The sequence below is a fragment of the Macaca nemestrina genome, chromosome 2 (genome assembly GCF_043159975.1).
Source record: "Macaca nemestrina isolate mMacNem1 chromosome 2, mMacNem.hap1, whole genome shotgun sequence".
NCBI lineage: Eukaryota > Metazoa > Chordata > Mammalia > Primates > Cercopithecidae > Macaca > Macaca nemestrina.
In genome coordinates this window covers 35,255,206-35,276,071 of record NC_092126.1, presented here as the reverse complement: position 1 = coordinate 35,276,071, position 20,866 = coordinate 35,255,206, and the positions used below count along the sequence as shown (strand labels likewise).

Sequence of the window (20,866 nt, the reverse complement as noted above, 5' to 3'; positions counted from 1 at the left end):
GCTGGGCACGGTGGCTCCTGCCTGTAATCCCAACACTTTTGGAGGCTGAGGTGGGAGAATCAGTTGAGGCCAGGAGTTCGAGACCAGCCTGGCCAACATGGCAAAACCCCAAAATGCAAAAATTAGCCAAGCATGGTGGCACATGCCTGTAATCCCAGCTACTCAGGAGGCCAAGGCACAAGAATCACTTGAACCTGGGAGCAGGGAGATTGCAGTGAGCTGAGATCGCGCCACTGTACTCCAGCTTTGGCAACGCAGTGAGACTGTCTCAAAAAAATCCGAAAACAAAAAGAAAAAACCAGAACTACCATTCAACCCAGCAATCCCATTGCTGGGTATATACCCAAAGGAATAGAAATTATTCTACCATAAAGACACATGCATGCGAATGTTCATTGCAGCACTATTCACGATAGCAAAGAAATGGAATCAACCTAAATGCCCATCAATGACAGATTGGATAAAGAAAATGTGGTACATATACACCATGGAATACTATGCAGTCATTAAAAAGAATGAGATCATGTATTTTGCAGGAACATGGATGGAGCTGGAGGCTATTATCCTTAGCAAACTAACACAAGAACAGAAAGCCAATTACCGCATATTCTCACTTATAAGTGGGAGCTAAATGACGAGAACTTATGAACACAAAGAAGGAAACAACAGACACAGAGGTCTACTTGAGCATGGAGGGTGGGAGGAGGGAAAGGAGCAGAAAAGATAACTATTGAGTACTGGGTTTAATACCTGGGTGGTGAAATAATCCGTGCAACTAACCCTAGTGACACAAGTTCACCTATGTAACAAACCTTCACATTTACCCCTGGACCTAAAATACAAGTTTGGGTTTTTTTTTAAGAAAATATTTCTAATGAAAATGAACCTCAAATCATGTTATGTCCTAATCTGATTTTCAGAAGTATGCCTACCAAGGAGTATGCCCACACAATGCTTATGTGAGGCAAGTAGCTTTGATCCTTCAGCCTGTAGGCGTCTAGAGAGGCACTGGCCAAGGCTTCCTACAACTAAAACCTCAAAGACAACCCCAAGTAGAAAAATATTCAGTTGAAAAATTAGAAGCGAACACTCTGTAAATGATTCTTCCTCTTTAATTTCTAACTAAGAATCAAAGCATGATTCCTTATTATTGCATAGCCAGGGATAAAAGATTCCCCCAACTGAGCATTTCCAGATAAGTCATTCAGGTAATATCCACAATGGAAGGTAAGTATTGTCATCTGCCATTAAATCATCTGCCATTAAATCATTAAATCTTTAATGATTAAAGAAGGTTTGTTAATATTCTTTGGGTTGGTCCTCAGATTAGTGGAATTTTGTCATAGTCCATTCAGGCCACTATTATACAACACCAATAATTAGGTAACTTCTAAACCACAGAGATGTATTTCTCATGGTTCTAGAGGCTGAAAAGTCCGAGAACAAGGCACCAGTAGAGTTGGTGCCTGGTGAGGGCCTGCATTCCGGTTCATAGATGGCACCTTCTTGTTCTGTCCTCATATAGTGGAAAAGGTGACTAAGCTCACTCAGGCCTCTTTGATAAAGACACTAATTCCATTTTAATCACTTAATCACCTCCTTTGGGACCTCGTCACTGGCAGCTTGGGAGTTAGAATTCCAACACATGACTTCTAGGGAGGGACACATACATTCAGACCATAACAGTTTCTTTACCTGTTAACATCTATAAAAATCAAAAGGACATGTTCTTGTAAATATAAACAATGGTAAACAATTTGAAAATTTAGATGTTTGGATAAATTAGGAAAGCCAAATAGAGTTACTGTGAAGAATATGACATTTGAGATTTTTAAAACTTAACTTTGAAATATGTGAATGGGGGATCTTTTCTCATTAGTACAAATGAGGATGGTCCTTTCTGAACTGATTAAAACATAGGTTCCATTAAATTTGAAGGAATCTAAATTATAAGCAACAGTTTTAAAGGCATTGCATTTCAGTCTTAACTATACTTTACATATGTTATAGTATGGAATAATGGAGGAGATTAGAATTTTAAGCTCTTGGTTTTATTAGTTTTGAAATTTTAGAGCTTCTAAGATTTCTAATTCTGCTTATGTGATCATTTTGAAGTGAGCATTGCATTTCTCAAATTTCAGCTGATAAATAAAACTAATGTATTTGTCATGAATAAAAATGTAGATTTGTATTCAAATGTTAATGAATGTATAAGAAATTATAACACTGGGTAAGTGAAGACCTGGTTTTTGGCAAAGTTTAAAGGTAAGAACTCTGGAGGAGTTCTATTGCCAGTCTGGTGGAGTAAGTACTTAAGATTAACCTTCCCACAGATAACAACTAAAAAGCTACAAAATACATACCTGCCTGCCTGAAATTCTCAGGGGAGTGAACAAAAGCCGATTTTGTAGGGGAGTCAAATTTTGGAAAGTGAGATGGGCATAGGGTGAGTTTTTCATTTTTAGACTTTAGCCTGAGGAAAAAGTGTGGAACAGGAAAGCTAAATCTTCTTTGGGAAACTCAGATCTCTGTGTCCTGAGAAACCAGAGGAGAGTGTCTAGGGCAGCCATCACTGCTGGGAAATGAGGTGGGTATTCCTAGAAAGGAAAACGCCAGAAAAGGGGAGCTCCAGCTTTCATGTGGAAACTTTGCTTGGGTATCTGGCTAACTCCTGAATGAAAGTGATGCACAGGGCAACCTCAAAGCACCTTGCGCTAAATAGTAAGAACTATGCTGAAATTTGATTTCCACCTGAATTGTGATACACTCTGCAGTTTTACTCTACCTGAGTTAATTGCCTATCAAAACAAAACCATCAACATTCTGTGGAGGAATATGACAGAATCCAGAGTTTCAAAACAAAAAAAAAAACACAATGTCCAGAATACAATCTAAAATTACTCAACCAATGAAGAATAATGAAAACATGACCCATTTTCAAGGGGAAAGGCCAACACCCAAATGATTCAGATGTTGGAATCATCAGACAAGGACTTAAGGCAGCTATTATAAATGTGCTTATTGAGGTCAAGAAAAATAAAACGATAAGAAATATCAGAAGAGAAATAGAAAACATAGAAAATAACCAAGTAGAAATATCAGAACTTAAAGGTAAAATATGTGAAAAGAAATTCACTGACTGGGCTTAATAACATAATGGAGATAACAGAGGAAATAATTAATGAACTTGAAGATAGACAATAGAAATTATCCAATATGAAGAAAAGATATAAAGAAATGAACAATCCTAGGGACCATTTAGTTCTAAAATATGTGTAGAGTTCCAGAAGAGGCAAGAGGGAGAGATTTGCATTTGAAAGAAGAATAAACTCTAAAAATTCTAAAACTGCTAATTATTTTTGATTGGTGTAAAATAAATGTGTTTAACCTGAATTAAGGGTCTTTATCATCTAATGTCAGTGCACATACTAGAGATTTTTTTTTTTTTTTTTTTTTTTTTTTGAGATGGAGTTTCACTCTTGTTGCCCAGGCTGGAGTACAGTGGCGCGATCTCAGCTCACTGCAGCCTCTGCCTCCCAGGTTCAGGCAATTCTCCTGCCTCAGCCTGCCAAGTAGCTGGGATTACAGGCGCCTGCCACCACGCCTGGCTAATTTTTTGTATTTTTAGTAGAGATGGGGTTTTGCCATGTTGGCCAGGCTGGTCTCGAACTCCTGGCCTCAGGTGATCCTCCCACCTCGGCTTCCCAAAGCGTTGGGATTACAAGCGTGATCCACCGCGCCCAGCCTATTATAGACTTTTTGATGCATGATAAAGTGTTCTACTTGAAAAACATTATATTGTTTAACTTGTATTTATGAAAATGCTTGTATTTTTCTTTTAGTGAAAAATTAATTTATTTTCAGTATAATAATTTCTTATTTTATTTAATAAGATTGTGGAGCAAATGCCCAGAAGGGTAGAGAAAATGATTTTTCTATCTCAGATGTAATATAGACAATAAGTCATATATTTGGGGGAAAAATGGGAGAGATAATTTTGCCCAACATATTTGTTATCTGATTGCAGTGGGACATCTCTTGGTCAATTTAATGCATGTTTTTAAAAAAATTCCTGTTCCAGTTAAGAGTCCTCTCTCTTCCTTTTTAGTCATAGATAAAATCATTTATATGTATATATGATTGTATGTTCTTAGAATTCCGAGACTGTGACTGTGGAGAAAGCAGGCTTATGATTCAAGTTCTAAGTCGGTTTAAGGTGTCTCCTCATTCTGCCACCAGCCTGGAGATGAACAGAGTCACCCATTTTAGGCACACTGCCTTCCTCTCCTTCCCTCCCTTTCTCAGATAATATCTATTTTAGGTGGTTTTTAAAAAATCAGTTTTAGCATTTTATCAGGCAGAGTGTGCATGTAGGATTTCTGGAGTTATGTATTACACAAAAGTGGGGAAATGACTCCTTCACAGCCCTCAGATTAGATATTCAGATTAAAAGGAAATTCGGAAAGAAAAATAAAACATTGTAGTTCACTCAGCAAGCCTCTCAGTGTCCTACTTGGGGATCCAGATTTGTTTACAAGATGGATTTTTTCTTTAATGTTTTTAAAGTCATTATTATTATCCAGTTAGAAGTAGTAACAAAGGAAAAAATATCTAAGAGCATTGTTTCCTGTCTCCACATCCCAACATCATGCCCTAGAGAAAACTTTTTTTTTTTTTAACAGTTTCTGTTTTTAGTTCTCTGGTGTCCATTATAATTGTGGATAAAATATTTTTTCTTTTTCTTAATTTATTCATTTTAGACAGTATCCATTGACTCCCCAATTTGAATAATGACAGTTTCGCTCATTTGTCTCATAACTCTCTCTGCTCTTTCTAAATGTATTTATCTTATTACATTTTTATTATTTTTTAAACCTCAAATAATTGTTAAAGTTCTCTGCATCCTCATTTCACAGATTCTATTCAAACTCTGCTTTAATATAAGAATATGTATACTCTTAACCCTTTCTACACTGTTTATCCCTCCCTTTCTTGTTGTAACTTGTATCAGCTATAGCTTATACTTTCACATTGTCAGGATTAGTAATATTTATGTTCTGTCTTGCAGCCACAATTGTAGTTGACTACAGGATGACTATAAACTTTGAAAACCAATACGTAGCACTTAGCTTAGAGGACCATGTAAATATTGTTTGATACTGGCCTAAGTAGTGTGTTAGATTTTGTGTCCTTCTGTAACTTATGATGCAATATAAAATCACCTGGGCCATTCTAAGGAATGTTTCTAGAATTAAGGTCAATTAGAATCCTTTTCTTATATACTATATATTAAATTGATGTCACATTATTTTATATTTGGACCCACAGTTGTGCATTTCAACATTATTTTCCTGGAGTTTCTAATTGCCTTGTCTCTTTATTTGCATTATTTGCTTTTATAATATCTCCTTCCCCTTACATACACACACATCTCTAGATTGCACCTTTACTTCTATTGACTTTCTTTTCTGGAGACCTCTCTCTTAAAAGACTTCAGTATTTATTTTCCAATCTGGACTGATTACCCTTTAGGCATACTTTGATGCAATTATCCTAGGATTTTCAGATAATACTTTCCTGGGATCCAGTATCTTTTGGATTCTAGGACTTCCTTTTTCTTGATTTACTCCCTTATTTTGCTCGAGTATATTCTTAATTTTTTTGAGAAAAATAGTTAAATTCTCTGAGACCTTACATATCTGAATATATATTTGTTCTGCCATTACATAAATTGATAGTTTGGACAAGTATAGAATTCTAAGTTGAACTATTCATTTTCATCTGGCATCCCTTGTTGAGAAGTCTGATGCCAGACTAATCCTCATTCCTTTTAGTTGGCTTGTTTTATTCTCTCTGAAACCTTTTAAGATTTCCCCTTCATCGTTTTGAAATGTTACAAGCATTTAATAGATTCTTCTTGATAGTCAATGGCTTTTTCAATCTGAAGATGTTTTTCTTCCTTTCTAGAAAATTTTCTTCTACACATTTCTTCAATAAATTATTCCCTTTGTTCTTCTCTGTTTTCCCTTTATTTGACTCCTTTTACTCTGATGTTAGACTTCATGTTTTGGCTTTAAGAGTCTCTTACATTTTTGGCCATTCTCTTTAATATTGCAGGTTCTTTTTATATATTACAGATTCTTTGTTTTCTATTCACACTTAAGAGAAAAGAAAGGGTAGCTTGGTGAGGTTTTATCTCTTATTAACTTCTCCCCATCTTCTCCCCATAATATTTTGAAATAAATCTCAGACATCACATAATTTCCTTCACAAATATTTTAGTATATATCTCTGTAAGGGCTTTTTAAAAAATATAACCACAATACCATTAGCACACCTAAAATTACTTAATATCATTACCTATCCAATAACTATTCACATTTCTAATTGCTTAATAATTACCATTAATACTTTTTATTTTGTTTGATTGAATTAGGATCTAAGTAAGGTCTAAAAATTGCTGTTGGTTGATAGGCCTTTTAAGTCTCTCTCTTTTGTTCTTACAAGCTACTGCTCTCTCTTTTTTCTTTTTATTGCAATTTAATTGTTGAAGAAATTGGATTAGTTGTCTTATAAATTTCCCACAGTCTGAATTTCACTGATTATATCCCTGCAGTGTCCTTTAATATGTTCCATGGAGTTTATCCTTTTAAATCCTGGAATTTTATAATAATATTCAACTATTTGACATAATTCCTAACATTTCTCATTAAATCTTTATATGATTTCAAGTCTCCTCAAAACTCTTTTTATAATAAATGAGAAAAAAGAATCCGATCATTTGTTTGAGACTTTGTACAGATGTGTTTAACTTAATCTGATCCAGTTCTGTGTGGCCTTGTAACTGAAAATCTAGTTAATTGGTAGTTTCCCCAAGGGACTAGATGCTTAGACTTACTAGTAAACATGAAAAGTATTTTTTGCAAAAAGACCCTTGTAGGCAATTGCCACAGACCCCTGGACTGTGATAAAATAAAATTTTGCATTAAAATGAAAAAATATTTTTAAAATTTGACCCTTAAGAAATTAATAAATGAGAACCAGGCTTATTGGAAGTAGGATCACAGCCTCATATATGTTGACATATAAAATATTATATTAGACATACAAAATTTCTCAGCCTTTTTAGCATGCTGATGTCTGAAATGGTGTCAATGGGAGAGGTGTCAACTTTTTCATGCTGCTTTCACTTCTGGTTATTTTTGTGTAGCAGCTTTCATGGATGGAGTCCATTCTTGTCCTTGCCTAATCATTTTTCTTGGATGATATGTAGCGTTACAAAAGAATTATTATCTTAATGAATCAAGAATGTTCTCCCTATTTGTTTTCTGCCATAGGTAAAGTGGGAAGGATTAGAACCTTCAAGGTGAAATGTCAAACTAGAAATTTCCTTTTATAATCTGCTTGTGTTCCCCTTGGTTTTAGGAGCTGGGAATCCCAAGTGCAAAATCGCAATTGTTTTGGGAAGAACTCAAAATACTTCTGTCTCCAGGTAATTATACAATTCTGATTGAGAAACTTGTGTAGGAATGAGTCAATATTTCCTCCTATCTATGTAATTTACTTAAAATTCACTGTTTGGACTCACAAATCATAATATAAAATATGAGAGTAAATGTCATATATTTGTATTTCACAAGTATTTTCTAACAGGTGTATTTGGAAAACATTTTAGGGAGTATTGCTGAACATTCTTGACTGTGGAATTTTCAGTATTAGAAAGTGTTGCTAAATTATCAAAGCTGTTTGGATTAAATTATCAGACCTAAATGTTTTCAGACCTGTGTAATGAAGTGATTAAATGTTTAGATCAAAGGCAATAGTCTTGAAATGTTTAATTATATAAGTTTCCAGTTACCATTGTTGAGCAGTGAGAAGCCTCAATCAAACAACTCATTTATTTTCAAATCATTGTTTTGGTTCCAGATCACAGCCTGCATCAGACTATGTTGGTGTACGTCTTTTACACAGTTCCCATTCCAGTCATCACTGCTTGCATGATTACATGAAAACATCAAAAAGACAGTTGTGACTCTGCTTATTATCGGTTTTGTTTTTCTCCTTTGCAAACTTTTTCTAACATGATTTTTCTTTTGACTAGACACAAACAGCACAGCATGATTCTTGTTCCCATGAACACACCTGGAGTAGAAATAATAAGGCCTTTGTCAGTTTTTGGCTACATAGGTAGGTATTCGATAAATATGACCATGCATTAGCAAGCAGAAAAGCTAGAATATGCAGTAACATTGAAGGCAATAGTATTTTAATGCATGAGATAGATTCTTAGATATTCCTTTGTCTCTGAAAACTGTCTTAATAAAATTGCTGGTGGAGTTCAGAGTAGAGCCAATAAAAAGAAATAGTATAGCATTCTACCTCATTTTGTTTACTTTTTGGGAAAGGGCAGATTCTATTTAAGGAAGAGCAACTCTACCAGTCTTCTCTCTGTCACTCATAAAAATGGATTAATGCACAGATAATCCACAATAAAATTGTTTTTGTCTCCAATTTTAGCCCTCTTAATCAACTTACAAGAACTGTTAAAAAGCAATTAGTTTTTGACTTGAGTGCAAAACTCTTCCTTCCTCTGCCCTTGGGTGGGATTTCTAAGAAGCAAAGATCCATTTGTTTCCTGCCATCTACCGTGGCACGTGTTCATTGTGTCCAATAAATATTTGCTAAGATCACTCTCTTAGCAAGTATTTGCTTAGCCACCACGTCCAGCTAATTTTTGTATTTTTAGTAGAGATGGGGTTTCACCATGTTGGCCGGGCTGGTCTCGAATTCCTGACCTCATGTAATCCACCCTCCTCAGCCTCCCAAAGTGCTGGGATTACAGGCATGAGCCACTGGGCCCGGCCCCTGGCTTTCTTTTTATCATTGAATATGACTAATGAATATGTTCAAGCAGCAGATATAAGACTTGCAGTTTTATAGAATCACTTATCAGTAAGATGCAGCTGTAGGGTGTACCGCAGGGTAAGCATAGGTGGCAAGATGGGATGAGCAAGCTTGCTGGAGAAAATTGCATGTAGGAAATTATTGGGTTGCAGAGAAACAGCCTCAAAGATACCAAAAATGCATTTATAATATCGTTGAACTGCAGATAGTTTCCATTGCAGAGGCTACATTTGAATATTCAGTATGAAAATTTTACTAGCACCTCTCCAACTCCCTGTGTCCAAGGCCAAAAGAAACAGTGAGGAGAAGGCTGATTATTGTCTCTTCTGACAGGAAAAGGGAGTAGCGTTAACATGAGATTATCTCTAGAACTTGGCGGGGAGAAGGGGTAATGCAAAGATAAAATGTGAACGTGTTCCTGGCCTCAGTGATTCAAATGCCAGTGTTTTCAAGAGACGAACACACAGTGGAACAAGTGTAGACTGGGAATAAACCTGTCCATTTTCTGTATCATCACTAATGCCAAGCCTGCTGTTTCCCCTCAAGCAGATCCTTCTCATCTTTAGGCGTTGGTTTCCACAATGATAAAATTAGAAACTTGGATTACGTTGCTCATTTTTAATTTTTGAAACATTGAAACTTTTTTCCATGCAAATATTTTGGAACCCCATATGTAAAATATTTCAAAGAAGCAGCAATAATAAAACAAACAAAATACTCTGGCTGTAGCTATGGAGCCTAGTCTTCCTTTTTCCTAGCTCTCTGAAATTGTACTTCAGAGAATGAATTAGAAAACGTTTGGATCAAAGAGTTTCTCTTCTTGAACAGTTGATGAGTTTTGTGGGCTGCTGGGTCCTGGGGGTTCAGGGCTGAGGCTTACTTTGGAATGTTCATGCCATATGGATCTTTGAAATCCTATTTTCTTCAAGTAATTATATTTCAGCAGATTAAGTATATGTGACTCTTCTCTAGTCAACTCCTTTTGCTCTTTAAAATTTTATTTTCTATTTTATAGATAATTTTCATGGAGGACATTTTGAGATCCATTTTAATCAAGTGCGAGTTCCTGCCACAAATCTAATACTAGGTGAGTTGAGTTTGGAAATGATTCTTCAGTATTGTATATTAATATTTTCAGCTCTAAATCTGGAAAAGATAAGTCTTTCCAGATTTAGACCTGGAGTCTACCTTGATTTAGATATTAGGTTGGTGCAAAAGTAATTGCAGTTCAAAAACCACAATAACTTTTGCACCAAGGTAATTGCGGTTTTTGGCAAAAGCCACAATTACTTTTGCACCAACCTAATACTTTCCCTTCTTGTTTACTCCATTTGTCAAGGGAAAGTTTTCTATTTGGTGGATTTTCTTACATGGAATGGTGAGGTTTTATTTAAGTGCTGGATGTGGTTTTGTATATCACGTCAATTGAAAGGATAACTTAATATGAAAATTATGCAATTCAGAGCAACACACTTTCTCCTAGAACATGATCTGTAGGCCTCTATTTGTTTTAAGGAAACCTCAGTACTTTATGAATTCAAGTCTTAGATATAAGTTAGAAGCATAAATAACTTCAAACACTATATGCCATCCTCTTGCTTATTAGTATCCTGTATCCCTTTCAAAGAACATCTAGAATACTACCTCTTCCAGGAATGTTTTTGTGTTCATCCCATCCATTCACCAAGCCCCTGATACCTGCCAGGCCCTAAGGTTATAATGATGAACAGAAAATCTCTTCCTCCTTTGCCTTTCTTTGTTTCTCTCTATATCCCTTACCCTTGCCCGCTCTTCTGGATTCTAAACTCCTAGTATAGGGACTATGTGTTATTCTAAATTTGTATCTATTGCAGCACTAATAAAATAGCTTATGCATAGTATATACTTAAGAGACAGTTCTTAAATTTGAAATGTTTAATGGTGGTGGTTTCAAAAACATAGAAATCAAAATTCCCATGAATTCATAGTGAACCTTATTATAGAACTGACTTTTTTTCACCAGAAAGCCATTTTTATTAAGGGCAGCTCATCACTTTCCCAGGATTTGTATAAATAACAAAAGGAATGGGCTAGGCCATTTTCACATTCCCGCTTTATTTCCCCTTTCTTCCCAGGTGAAGGTAGGGGATTTGAAATTTCCCAAGGCCGCCTTGGACCTGGCAGAATCCACCACTGTATGAGAACAGTAGGTTTGGCGGAACGTGCTTTGCAGATCATGTGTGAGCGAGCAACACAAAGGGTAGCCTTCAAGAAGAAGTTGTATGCACATGTAAGGATGATTACTTATTTGAATTTATTGTAGCCTGGTGCACTACACTAACATTGAACAAAAACATTACTTGTGACGGAGAGACTTTCTCTACATGAACAGCGTGATCCTTTTCAATAAGGCGTATTTATGTCTGTATTTAAATATAGTCTGATGAGAGGTATTTATCTTTGTGAAAAATTAAGTAGTTCTTAAAATGCTTCAACACCTCTGCACACAAGAGTGAAGACAGTTCCTTCAACTTTCTCAGATTCTTGTTCTCTAGAGAACCTGAACATTAAAGCTCCCTGTGGACATGAAGGAGCCGTCATAAGGAAGAAGGATTTGCATTGTCCTTTGGTTTCCTAGAAGGAATTAGGACACGTAAGTGTAAAGATATAGGAAAACAGCCCAAAACTCAGGGAAAGGAGAAACATGCTAACAAACATAAAAGTGGAATCAGCTTCTTCAGGAGGACTTGAGTTCTGCCACTGGAGAAACACAAGTAGAAATGGGACCAACATTTTGTGAGATATTCATGATTTTTTGAATTTTCATCTATAAATTTGTGAGATATTCATGATTTTTTGAATTTTCATCTATAAATTATATACTACTGAGTCTGTTGTTACAAATCACTGTAAACATAGTTACATGTGGGCCATATAATAAAAATTAGGAAATATGGCCAGGTGCAGTGGCTCACACCTGTAATCCCAGCACTTTGGGAGGCCAAGGTGGGTGGATTGTCTGAGCTCAGGAGTTTGAGACCAGCCTGGGCAACGTGGTGAAACCCTGTCTCTACTAAAATACAAAAAAAAATAATAATAATTACCCGGGCATGGTGGCATGCGCCTGTAGTCCCAGCTACTCGGGAGGCTGAGGCAAGAGTATTGCTTGAACCTGGGAGATGGAGGTTGCAGTGAGCCAAGATCATGCCACTGCACTGCAGCCTGGCGACACAGTGAGACTCTGTCTCCAGAAAAAGAAAAAAAAATTAGGAAATATGTATTGAGAGGAATTAGAAGGTATTATTTCAGACTTCCTTGAAAAGTCTTTTACAGAGAAGTAGGATATCCAAATCATCTCCCTTCTAAGTTTTAAGAAGGCAAGAAGAACTATTATTAAATGTTCACTCTTTATTTTTGCTAACATGTTAGTGTTAGGTCAAATCTGTGGTGATGGAATTGTATTTGTGTTTGCTGCACATGTATATTTTAGTACGTCGGTCTCCTTGTACATTTTTGGCCATCCTATAAAATTTGCAGTATATTTTTTTACCTTAAATGTTTATAATCTATGTTTGCTTTTTGTAAAGTATTATTCAGCATGTATATGATTTATTTGTATAGGTTTTTGACTGAAAAACTACAGCCTGCTTTATGACCCTACACCTGGGAATAATTTGTCGGGAGCCCTTTTAATATACAGCAAAGGCAAGGGTTCAGCTTTTGGGTGGGCACTGTGGGAGGAGGTGAGAAAGTGTGACCTTCTGGGGCCATGGATATAGCCCCTGATGCTGTTGAAAAAGGATGAAGAGGTGCTCAGGGCACCAACCATTACTTGTTACCCTTTTGTCAAGCTTGTGTGCAAACCCTGGAGCAGGGTGAAGGGAGGTCACAGTAAAGTCGACAGACAAGCATCTCGAATGCACAAAAGCACTCTGCGCAAGTGCTGCTTTCATGAGTGGTGTTTTAAAACTGCACTAGTAAAAAATTTCCCTTCCACCTTTTAAAGTTAATGCTTCACACAGAGCAAGCCTGGCTTTTTAACAAATATGCCTGTCTTCACTGGAAACTTCTCACATCTGGCACAAATAACATGATCTGGCAGAAGCAAAAAGATGTGTGAGCATGTCATAAGCAAACATCTGGGCCAGCTTTTTTATTTTAATTTGTGAAAGGAACATTTCATTTCTTTGAATTTGAAGGCTCCTTCCAGCTGCCTTCTAATTTACTCCAGGCTGTAACAAAAAATTCTCCATCCCAATTCTGTCTCAGGAAATATATTTGGCATTTCCCTGGAGCACCTAGTTTATACCCATTTAATACTTTTCAGCAAATCTAGGGTCTATAGAAACCCTGCTGAGAATACCTCCTTTATTCTAAAGCTGAGAAGTAAATGTCTGTCTTTTAAGTCTGCTCATGAAGTTATAAAAGTTATAACTACCCTGTTTTACAGCCATCAAAAAATATTTATTCACCACCAGCAACTTGTTTGAAATTAATTCAGAGCCATGTTTCAACCTCTAGGGTAGTGCCATCCAAAAGAAATATACTGTGAACCTTAAATGTAATTTTAAATGTTCTAATAGCAACATTTTTAAAAAGTAAAAAGAAAAAGATGGAATTAATTTTAGTAATATATTTTATTTAACCCAAAATGTCAAAAATACTATTTCAACATGAAATCAATATAAAAATTATTAATGAGATACTTTATATTTTAACATTTGTTCTTCCATATGGGGTGCATATTTTATACTTATAGTACATCTCAGTTCAGACTAGGTATATTTCAAATGCTCATTAGCCACATATGGGTAGTGGCTATTATGTTGAACATCACTGCTTTAGGGAAACTCTAATCAAATATCCCCTGTTGAAGGGCGAACATGACCAGCATAAAAATGGCTAAGGTGTGCGTGTTCTCACTCATCAGTGGAGAGTTGAACAATAAGAACACATGGACATGGGGAGGGGAACAACACACACGGGGGCCAGTTGGAGGGTTGGGGCGAAGAGAGGGAGAGCATTAGGACAAATAGCTAATGCATGCAGGGCTTACAACCTAGATGGCGTGTTGATAAATGTAGCAAACCACCATGGCACTTGCATACCTATGTAACCTACATGTTTTGCACTTGTATCCCAGAACTTAAAAGAATAAAAAAGAAGAAAAGAAATGACAATAAAAGGATAATTAAATGTGAAAAAAATGGCTAAGGTGTAAGGAAGGGGCCCAGTTTCAATCTCCAGCATATGGCTAGCCAATTATCCTAGCACCGTTTTTTGAATAAGGGCGTCCTTTCTCTGTTGCTTGTTCTTGTCACCTTTGTCAATGATCAGATGGTTGTAGGTATGTGGCCCCATTTCTGGGCTCTCTGTTGTTACATTGGTCTATGTACCTGTTTTTATAACAGTACCATGCTGTTTTGGTTACTGTAGCCTTGTAGTATAGTTTGAAGTCAAGTAGCATGATGGCTCCCACTTTGTTCTTTTTGTTTAGGATTGCCTTGGCTATTTGGGCTCTTTCTTGGTTCCATATAAATTTTAAAATAGTTTTTCCTGCTTCTGTGAAGAATGTCATTGGTAACTTGATAGGAATAGCAGTGAATCTATAAATTGCCCCAGGCAGTATGGTCATTTTAATGCTATTGATTCTTCGTATCTATGAGCATGGAATGTTTTTCCATTTGTTTATGTCATCTCTGATTTCTTTGAGCACTGTTTCATAGTTCTCCTTGTAGAGATTTTTTACCTCCCTGGTTAGTTCTATTCCTAGGTATTTTATTCTTTTTGTGGCAATTGTGAGTGGGATTGCATTCCCAATTTGGCTCTTGGGCAGTGCTAGTGATTTTTGTTTGTTGATTTTGTATCCTGAGACTTTGCTGAAGTTGTTTATCAGCTTAAGAAGCTTTTGGGCTGAGACTGTGGGGTTTTCTAGATATAGAATCATGTGTTCTGCAAACAGGGATAGTTTGACTTTCTGTCTTCCTATTTTGATGCACTTTATTTATTTCTCTTGCCTGATTGGTCTGGCCAGGACTTCCAATACTGTATTGAATAGGAGTGGTGAGGGAGGGCATCCTTGTCTTGTACCAGTTTTTAAGGGGAATACTTCCAGTGTTTGCCCATTCAGTATGATGTTTGCTGTGGTTTTGTCATAGATGACTCTTATTATTTTGAGGTATGTTCCTCAAATACCTAGTTTATTGAGAGTTTTTAATAGAAAAGTTTAGCAGGGGTGTTGAATTTTATCGAAAGTCTTTTCTGCATCTATTGAGATGATCATGTGGTTTTTGTCTTTAGTTCTATGTGATGAATCAGATTTATTGATTTGCATATGTTGAACCAACCTTGCATCCCAAGGATAAAGCCTACTTGTTCATGGTGGATAAGCCTTTTGATGTGTTGCTGGATTCTGTTTTCCAGTATTTTGTTGAGGATCAAAGACTTAAATGTAAAACCCAAAACTATAAAAACCTTGGAAGACAACCTAGGCAATGCCATTCTGGACATAGGAATGGGCAAAGATTTCATAATGAAGACGCCAAAAGCCATTACAAAAAAAGCAAAAATTGACAAATGCAGTCTAATTAAACTAACGAGCTTTTGCACAGCAAAAGAAACTATCAACAGAGTAAAGAGACAACCTACAGAATTGGAGAAAATTTAGCAAACTATTTGCATCTGACAAAAGTCTAACATCCAACATGTATATGGAACTTAAACAAATTTTTTAAAAAGTAGGCCAAAGACATGAACAGACACTTTTCAAAAGAAGACAGACATGTGGCCAACAAGCATATGATAAAAAGCTAAAAATCACTGATCATTAGAGAAATGCAAATCAAAACCACAATGAGATACTATCTAACACTAGTCAGAATGGCTGTTATTAAAAAGTCAAAAAATAACAGATGCTAGTGAGGTTGTGGAGAAAAAGGAAGGCTTATACACTCTTGGTAGGAGTTCAACCAATGTGGAAAACAGTGTGAGGATTCCTCAAAGAACTTAAAACAGAAATACCATTTGACCCAGCAATCACATTACTGGATATATACATGAAGGTATATAAGTCGTTCTGCGTTCTACTATAAAGACACATGCATGCATATGTTTAGTACAGCATTATTCATAATAGTGAAGATGTGGAATAAATCTAAATACCCATCAATGATAGACTGGATAAAGAAAATGTGGTATATAAATACCATGGAACATTATGCAGCCATAAAAAGAATAAGTTGATTTCTTTTGTGGGAACATGGATAGAGCTGGAGGTCATTATCCTTAGCAAACTAACGCAGGAACAGAAAACTAAATACCACGTTTGTCACTTATAAGTGGGAGCTAAATGATGAGAACACATGGACACATAAAGGGAAATAACAGACATGGTGGCCTACCAGAGGGTGGAAGGTGGGAGGAGGGAAAGGGTCGGGAAAAATAACTAATGGGTACTAGGATTAATACCTGAGTGACGAAATAATCTGTACAATAAACCCCCGTGACATGAGTTTATCTATATAACAAACTTGCATGTGTATCCCTGAATTTAAAAGAAAAGTTAGAAATAAATAAAAAATAAAAAATATATGATTACCATAAAAAAAATAAAATGTAAATATAACCTGGAAAACACAGGTATGGAAGGTTAATATGGCTTGAATCAAAGCACCATAATTGTCTGCTGGTTTAACTCATCTTAATGAATGTTTTTCTTCAGTGTAAACATCAATTCCATATTTAGAATTGGAAACCAATTCTGTGTTTAGCTTAACAATAACCTGCGACACTCAGACCAACTCAGTTCTGTGTTTAGAACTGGAAACCAAAAAACTCATTAGAGCTCGCTGGATGCATTTTGTATGCTCCCTGGGTTTCATTGAGGAATTCTGAATGTTTGGTTGCCTGTGGGACTTATGGTGAGGCTTGATTTTAATGTTTTTTCCACTTACCTCCCTGCTTCTCTTACAAGTTCTGACAAATTGGGAAAACTCAGAGAATGTTTTCTAAGCTAAACAAGAAGCAAGTACCATTTTTAAATTCAACTTTTCATTTTGAGATAATTACAGTTTCACATACAGGTATAAGAACATACAGATCTCTTGAATCCTTTGCCCAGTTTCCCCAATGGTAACATCTTGCAAAACTAGAATACAGTATCAGGACCAAGATGTTGTCATGAATATAGTCAGAATACAGAGCATTCCATTCACTACAAGGATCCTTCATGTTGCCCTTTTATAGCCACATTTAGTTTGCTTCCACCCCAGCCTTCTCATTAACTCCTGGCAACCACTAATCTGTTCTTCATTTTACAATTTTGTCATTCCAAGAATGGAATCATACAGTATGAAAACATTTGACACTGGCTGTTTTCACTCAACATAATTTCTCGGAGATTTATCTACGTTGTGTTTATCAGTAGTTGGTTCATTTTTATTGTTCAGTAGTATTCCTTAGTCTGGATATACTACAGTTTGTTTAACTGTTTATCTGTTGAGGGACATCTGGGTTGTTTCCAGGTCTGGGCTATTGCAAATAAAGTTGCTGTAAACATTTGTGTAGGCTTTTGTGTAAATATAAGTTTTCGTTTCTCAGAGATAAATGCCCACGAGTGCAATTACTGTGTCATGTGGTAGTTGCATGTTTAGTTTTTTTGGAAACTGCTAAACCTTTCTATTTTTTGTTCTCACCAACTGAGTATGAGTGATTCAGTTTCTCCACATCCCCTCCAGCATATGGTGGTGTTACTACTTTTTAATTTTAGCCATTCTGATGGGTTTGTGGTTTTAAAACCACCCATTGTGGCTTTAATCTCAGTTGCCCTGTTGGTGAATCATGTTGAGCATCTTTTCATGTACTTATTTGCCATCTTATGTCCTCTTTGGTTCATGTCCTGTGTCCATGTCCTAGATCACCTTTTTTACTATTGAATTTTGAGAGTTCTTTATAGATTCTAGATACTATCCTGTCAGATATGTGGTTTGTAAATATTTTCTCCTACTCTGTATCTTGTCTTTTCATCTTCTTAACCAGGTCGTTCACAGAACAAAAGTGTTTAATTTTAATGAACTCTAATTTGTCAATGTTTGCTTTTATGGGTCATGCTTTTGGTGTCAAGTCTAATAACTCTGCCTAATCCTATATTCTGAAGATTTTCTCCTATAATGTGTCTCTGAGAGTTTCACATTTTACATTTGTGTCTGCTTACATTTTGAGTTAATTTTTGTATGAAACTTAGGTCAAGGTTCATTTTTTTTTTTTTTTTTTGCCTGTGAATGTCTAATTGCTTCAGCAACATTTTTTTTAAAGGCTATCTTTCCTCCATTGAACTGTTTTCGTGCTTTTCTCAAAAATCAGTCAGACATTATTTGTGTGGGTTTATATGTGGGTTGTCTCTTCTGTCCTAATTAGCTATGCATCAGTCTCTCTGCCAGCACCACACAGTCTTGATTACTGTGGTTACATAATTAATCTTCAAATAAGCTAGACTGATTCCTCTCAGGTTAGACTTCTCTTTCCAAATGTTTCAGCTCTTCTGGTTCCTTTGCCTTTGCATATAATTTAAAAATAATCTTGTCCATATCTGCAAACATTGAGAAAAATTGATATATTTACTATGTAGAGTTTTCTATTCTGTGAACCTGGTATATCTCTTCGTTTATTTCGCTTTTCCTTGATTTCTTTCATCATCTACACACATCGTCTCATCTGTGTGTAGTTTTCAGCCTACAAGTCCTATACATACGTATTTCAGTTTTGAGCAATTATAATAAGTATTGTGTTTTTAACTTCAGGGTCTATTACTAGTATATAGAAGTTTAGTTTTTTGTTTTGTTTTGTTTTTGAGCTGAAGTTTCACTGTTGTTGCCCAGGCTGGAGTGCAATGGGATGATCTCGGCTCACTGCAGCCTCCGCCTCCCAGGTTCAAGCGATTCTCTGGCCTCCGCCTCCCAAGTAGCTAGGATTCAGGTGCCTGCCACCACACCTGGCTAATTTTTTTGTATTTTTAGTAGAGACAGGGTTTCACCATGTTGTATGTTTATCTCATACCCTGTGGCCTCGCTGAACTCACTTATTAGTTCTAGGAGTTTTTTGTAGATTGCTTGGGATTTTACATAGATAATCATGTCGTCTGTAAATAAGGAACAGTTTTCTTTATTCTTTTCTGATATACATGCTTTTTGTCTCCTTCCTTTGTCTTACTGCACTGGCTAGAACTTCTAATACTATGTTGAATAAGAGAGGTGAGAACTGACATTCTTACCTTGTTCTCTGTCTTTGGGGAATATTAGGTATAATGTTAGCTATAGCATTTTTATAGATGTCCTGTTGTGGATGCCACCACGCCTGGCCCTATATCATTATATTTGATGTATATTTCTTCTAAATGACATATAGTTGGGTCATATTTTTAATCCACTTTATCTTTGTCTTTATAATAACTGATATGTTAGGGCTTAAATCGGATATTTTATTTTTGTTTTCTGTTTGTTCTCTCTGGTTATTGCTTTTCTGTTTTCCTTTTCCTGCATTCCTGTGGGTTAATTTAACATTTTTAGAACTTCATTTTGATTTATTTATAATATTTCTCGAGTGTATTTTTTTGTATAACTCTTTTGGTGGTTGTTCTAGGTATCACATATACTTGTTTATTTATCTATCTAGTTACCTTTCTCTCTAGATCTTATTAAAGTCTATTGGTGTCATCATTTTACCAATTTGAGTCAAGTATAGACATTTTACCTTCCTTTAAGTTCCTTTTACTCTCTCATTTATAATACAATTGTCTTGGGTCTGGCGCAGTAGTTCACGCCTGTAATCCCACACTTTGGAAGGCTACGGCGGGTGGATCACATGAGGTCAGGAGTTTGAGACCAGCCTGGCCAACATGGCGAAACCCTGTCTCTACTAAAAACAAAACTTAGCCGGGCGTGGTGGCGTGTGCCTGTAACCCCAGCTATTCAGGAGGCTGAAGCACAAGAATTGCTTGAACCCAGGAGGCAGAAGTTGCAGTGAGCTGAGATCACCCCACTGCACTCCAGCCTGGTAGATAGAGACTCTGTCTCTAAATAAATAAACAATATAATTGTCTTAATTATTTTCTCTAAATACATTTAGAATAACATCAGGGTTATAATTTTTGCCTCCACCATCAAATATGCTTTAGAAAATTTTAGAGAAGAAAGCAAACGAATTTTATTAGCCATATTTTTGCTTATTGTGTTCTTTCTTCTTTCCCGATTTTCCAAGGTTTCTTCTTTTATCTTTTCCTTTCCATTTAGAGAACTTCCTTTAACCTTTCTTTTAGAGTCTAAAAGTGACAATTTCTGTTTTGCTTCATCTATGTCTTATTTCTTCTTTTTTCCTGAAAGATATCCCCACTGGATATAAGTTTCTTTTCTTTCAGCACTAGAAAAATATTGTGCTACTTCCTTCTGACATATATACCTCCCTGCTATAGATAAGATGTCATTTTTCTCTGGTGCTCTCAAGATGTTTTTATCTCTATTTTTCCAGAAATTTAATTATGATGTGTGTTGGTATGGATTTCTGGGATTTATGCTGCTTGGGATTCACCCAGTTTCTTGAATCTTCAGGTTTAGGTCTCTTGCCAAATTTGGGATGTTTTCAGCCATTGTTTCTTCAAGTACTTTTTCAGCCTTACTCTTTCTCTTCCTGGAATCTGGTGATGTGAATGGTAGATCTTTTGTTATAATTCCACATGTTCCTATGATGCTGTTCTTCTTCTTCTTTTTTTTCTTTTCCAGTTTGTTTTCTTTCTGTGGTTTAGATTGGGCTGTTTCTGTTGTCCTATCTTCCAGTTCACTGATTTTTTTCCTCTGTCCCCTCTATTCTGCTGTGGAACCCATCCACCGAGCTTTTTATTTGAACTGTTATGTTTTTTTACTTATAAAATACCCATTTGGTTCTTCTTTACATCTTCTATTTCTTTGCTGAGGCTTTCAATTTTTTTAATTGC

The 20,866-nt window shown here is 36.0% G+C and overlaps 1 protein-coding gene across 1 annotated transcript in view; it reads left to right on the top strand.

Annotated features, from left to right (window-relative positions):
- LOC105490369 (acyl-CoA dehydrogenase family member 11) overlaps positions 1–20,866 on the top strand; it is a 97,613-nt gene that overhangs the window by 68,470 nt on the left and 8,277 nt on the right. The window contains exons 14-17 of the mRNA XM_011755892.3: positions 7,426–7,492; positions 8,102–8,187; positions 9,920–9,991; positions 11,019–11,173. Coding sequence (XP_011754194.2) covers positions 7,426–7,492; positions 8,102–8,187; positions 9,920–9,991; positions 11,019–11,173 — 380 coding nt within the window. The remainder of the gene's footprint in view (positions 1–7,425; positions 7,493–8,101; positions 8,188–9,919; positions 9,992–11,018; positions 11,174–20,866) is intronic.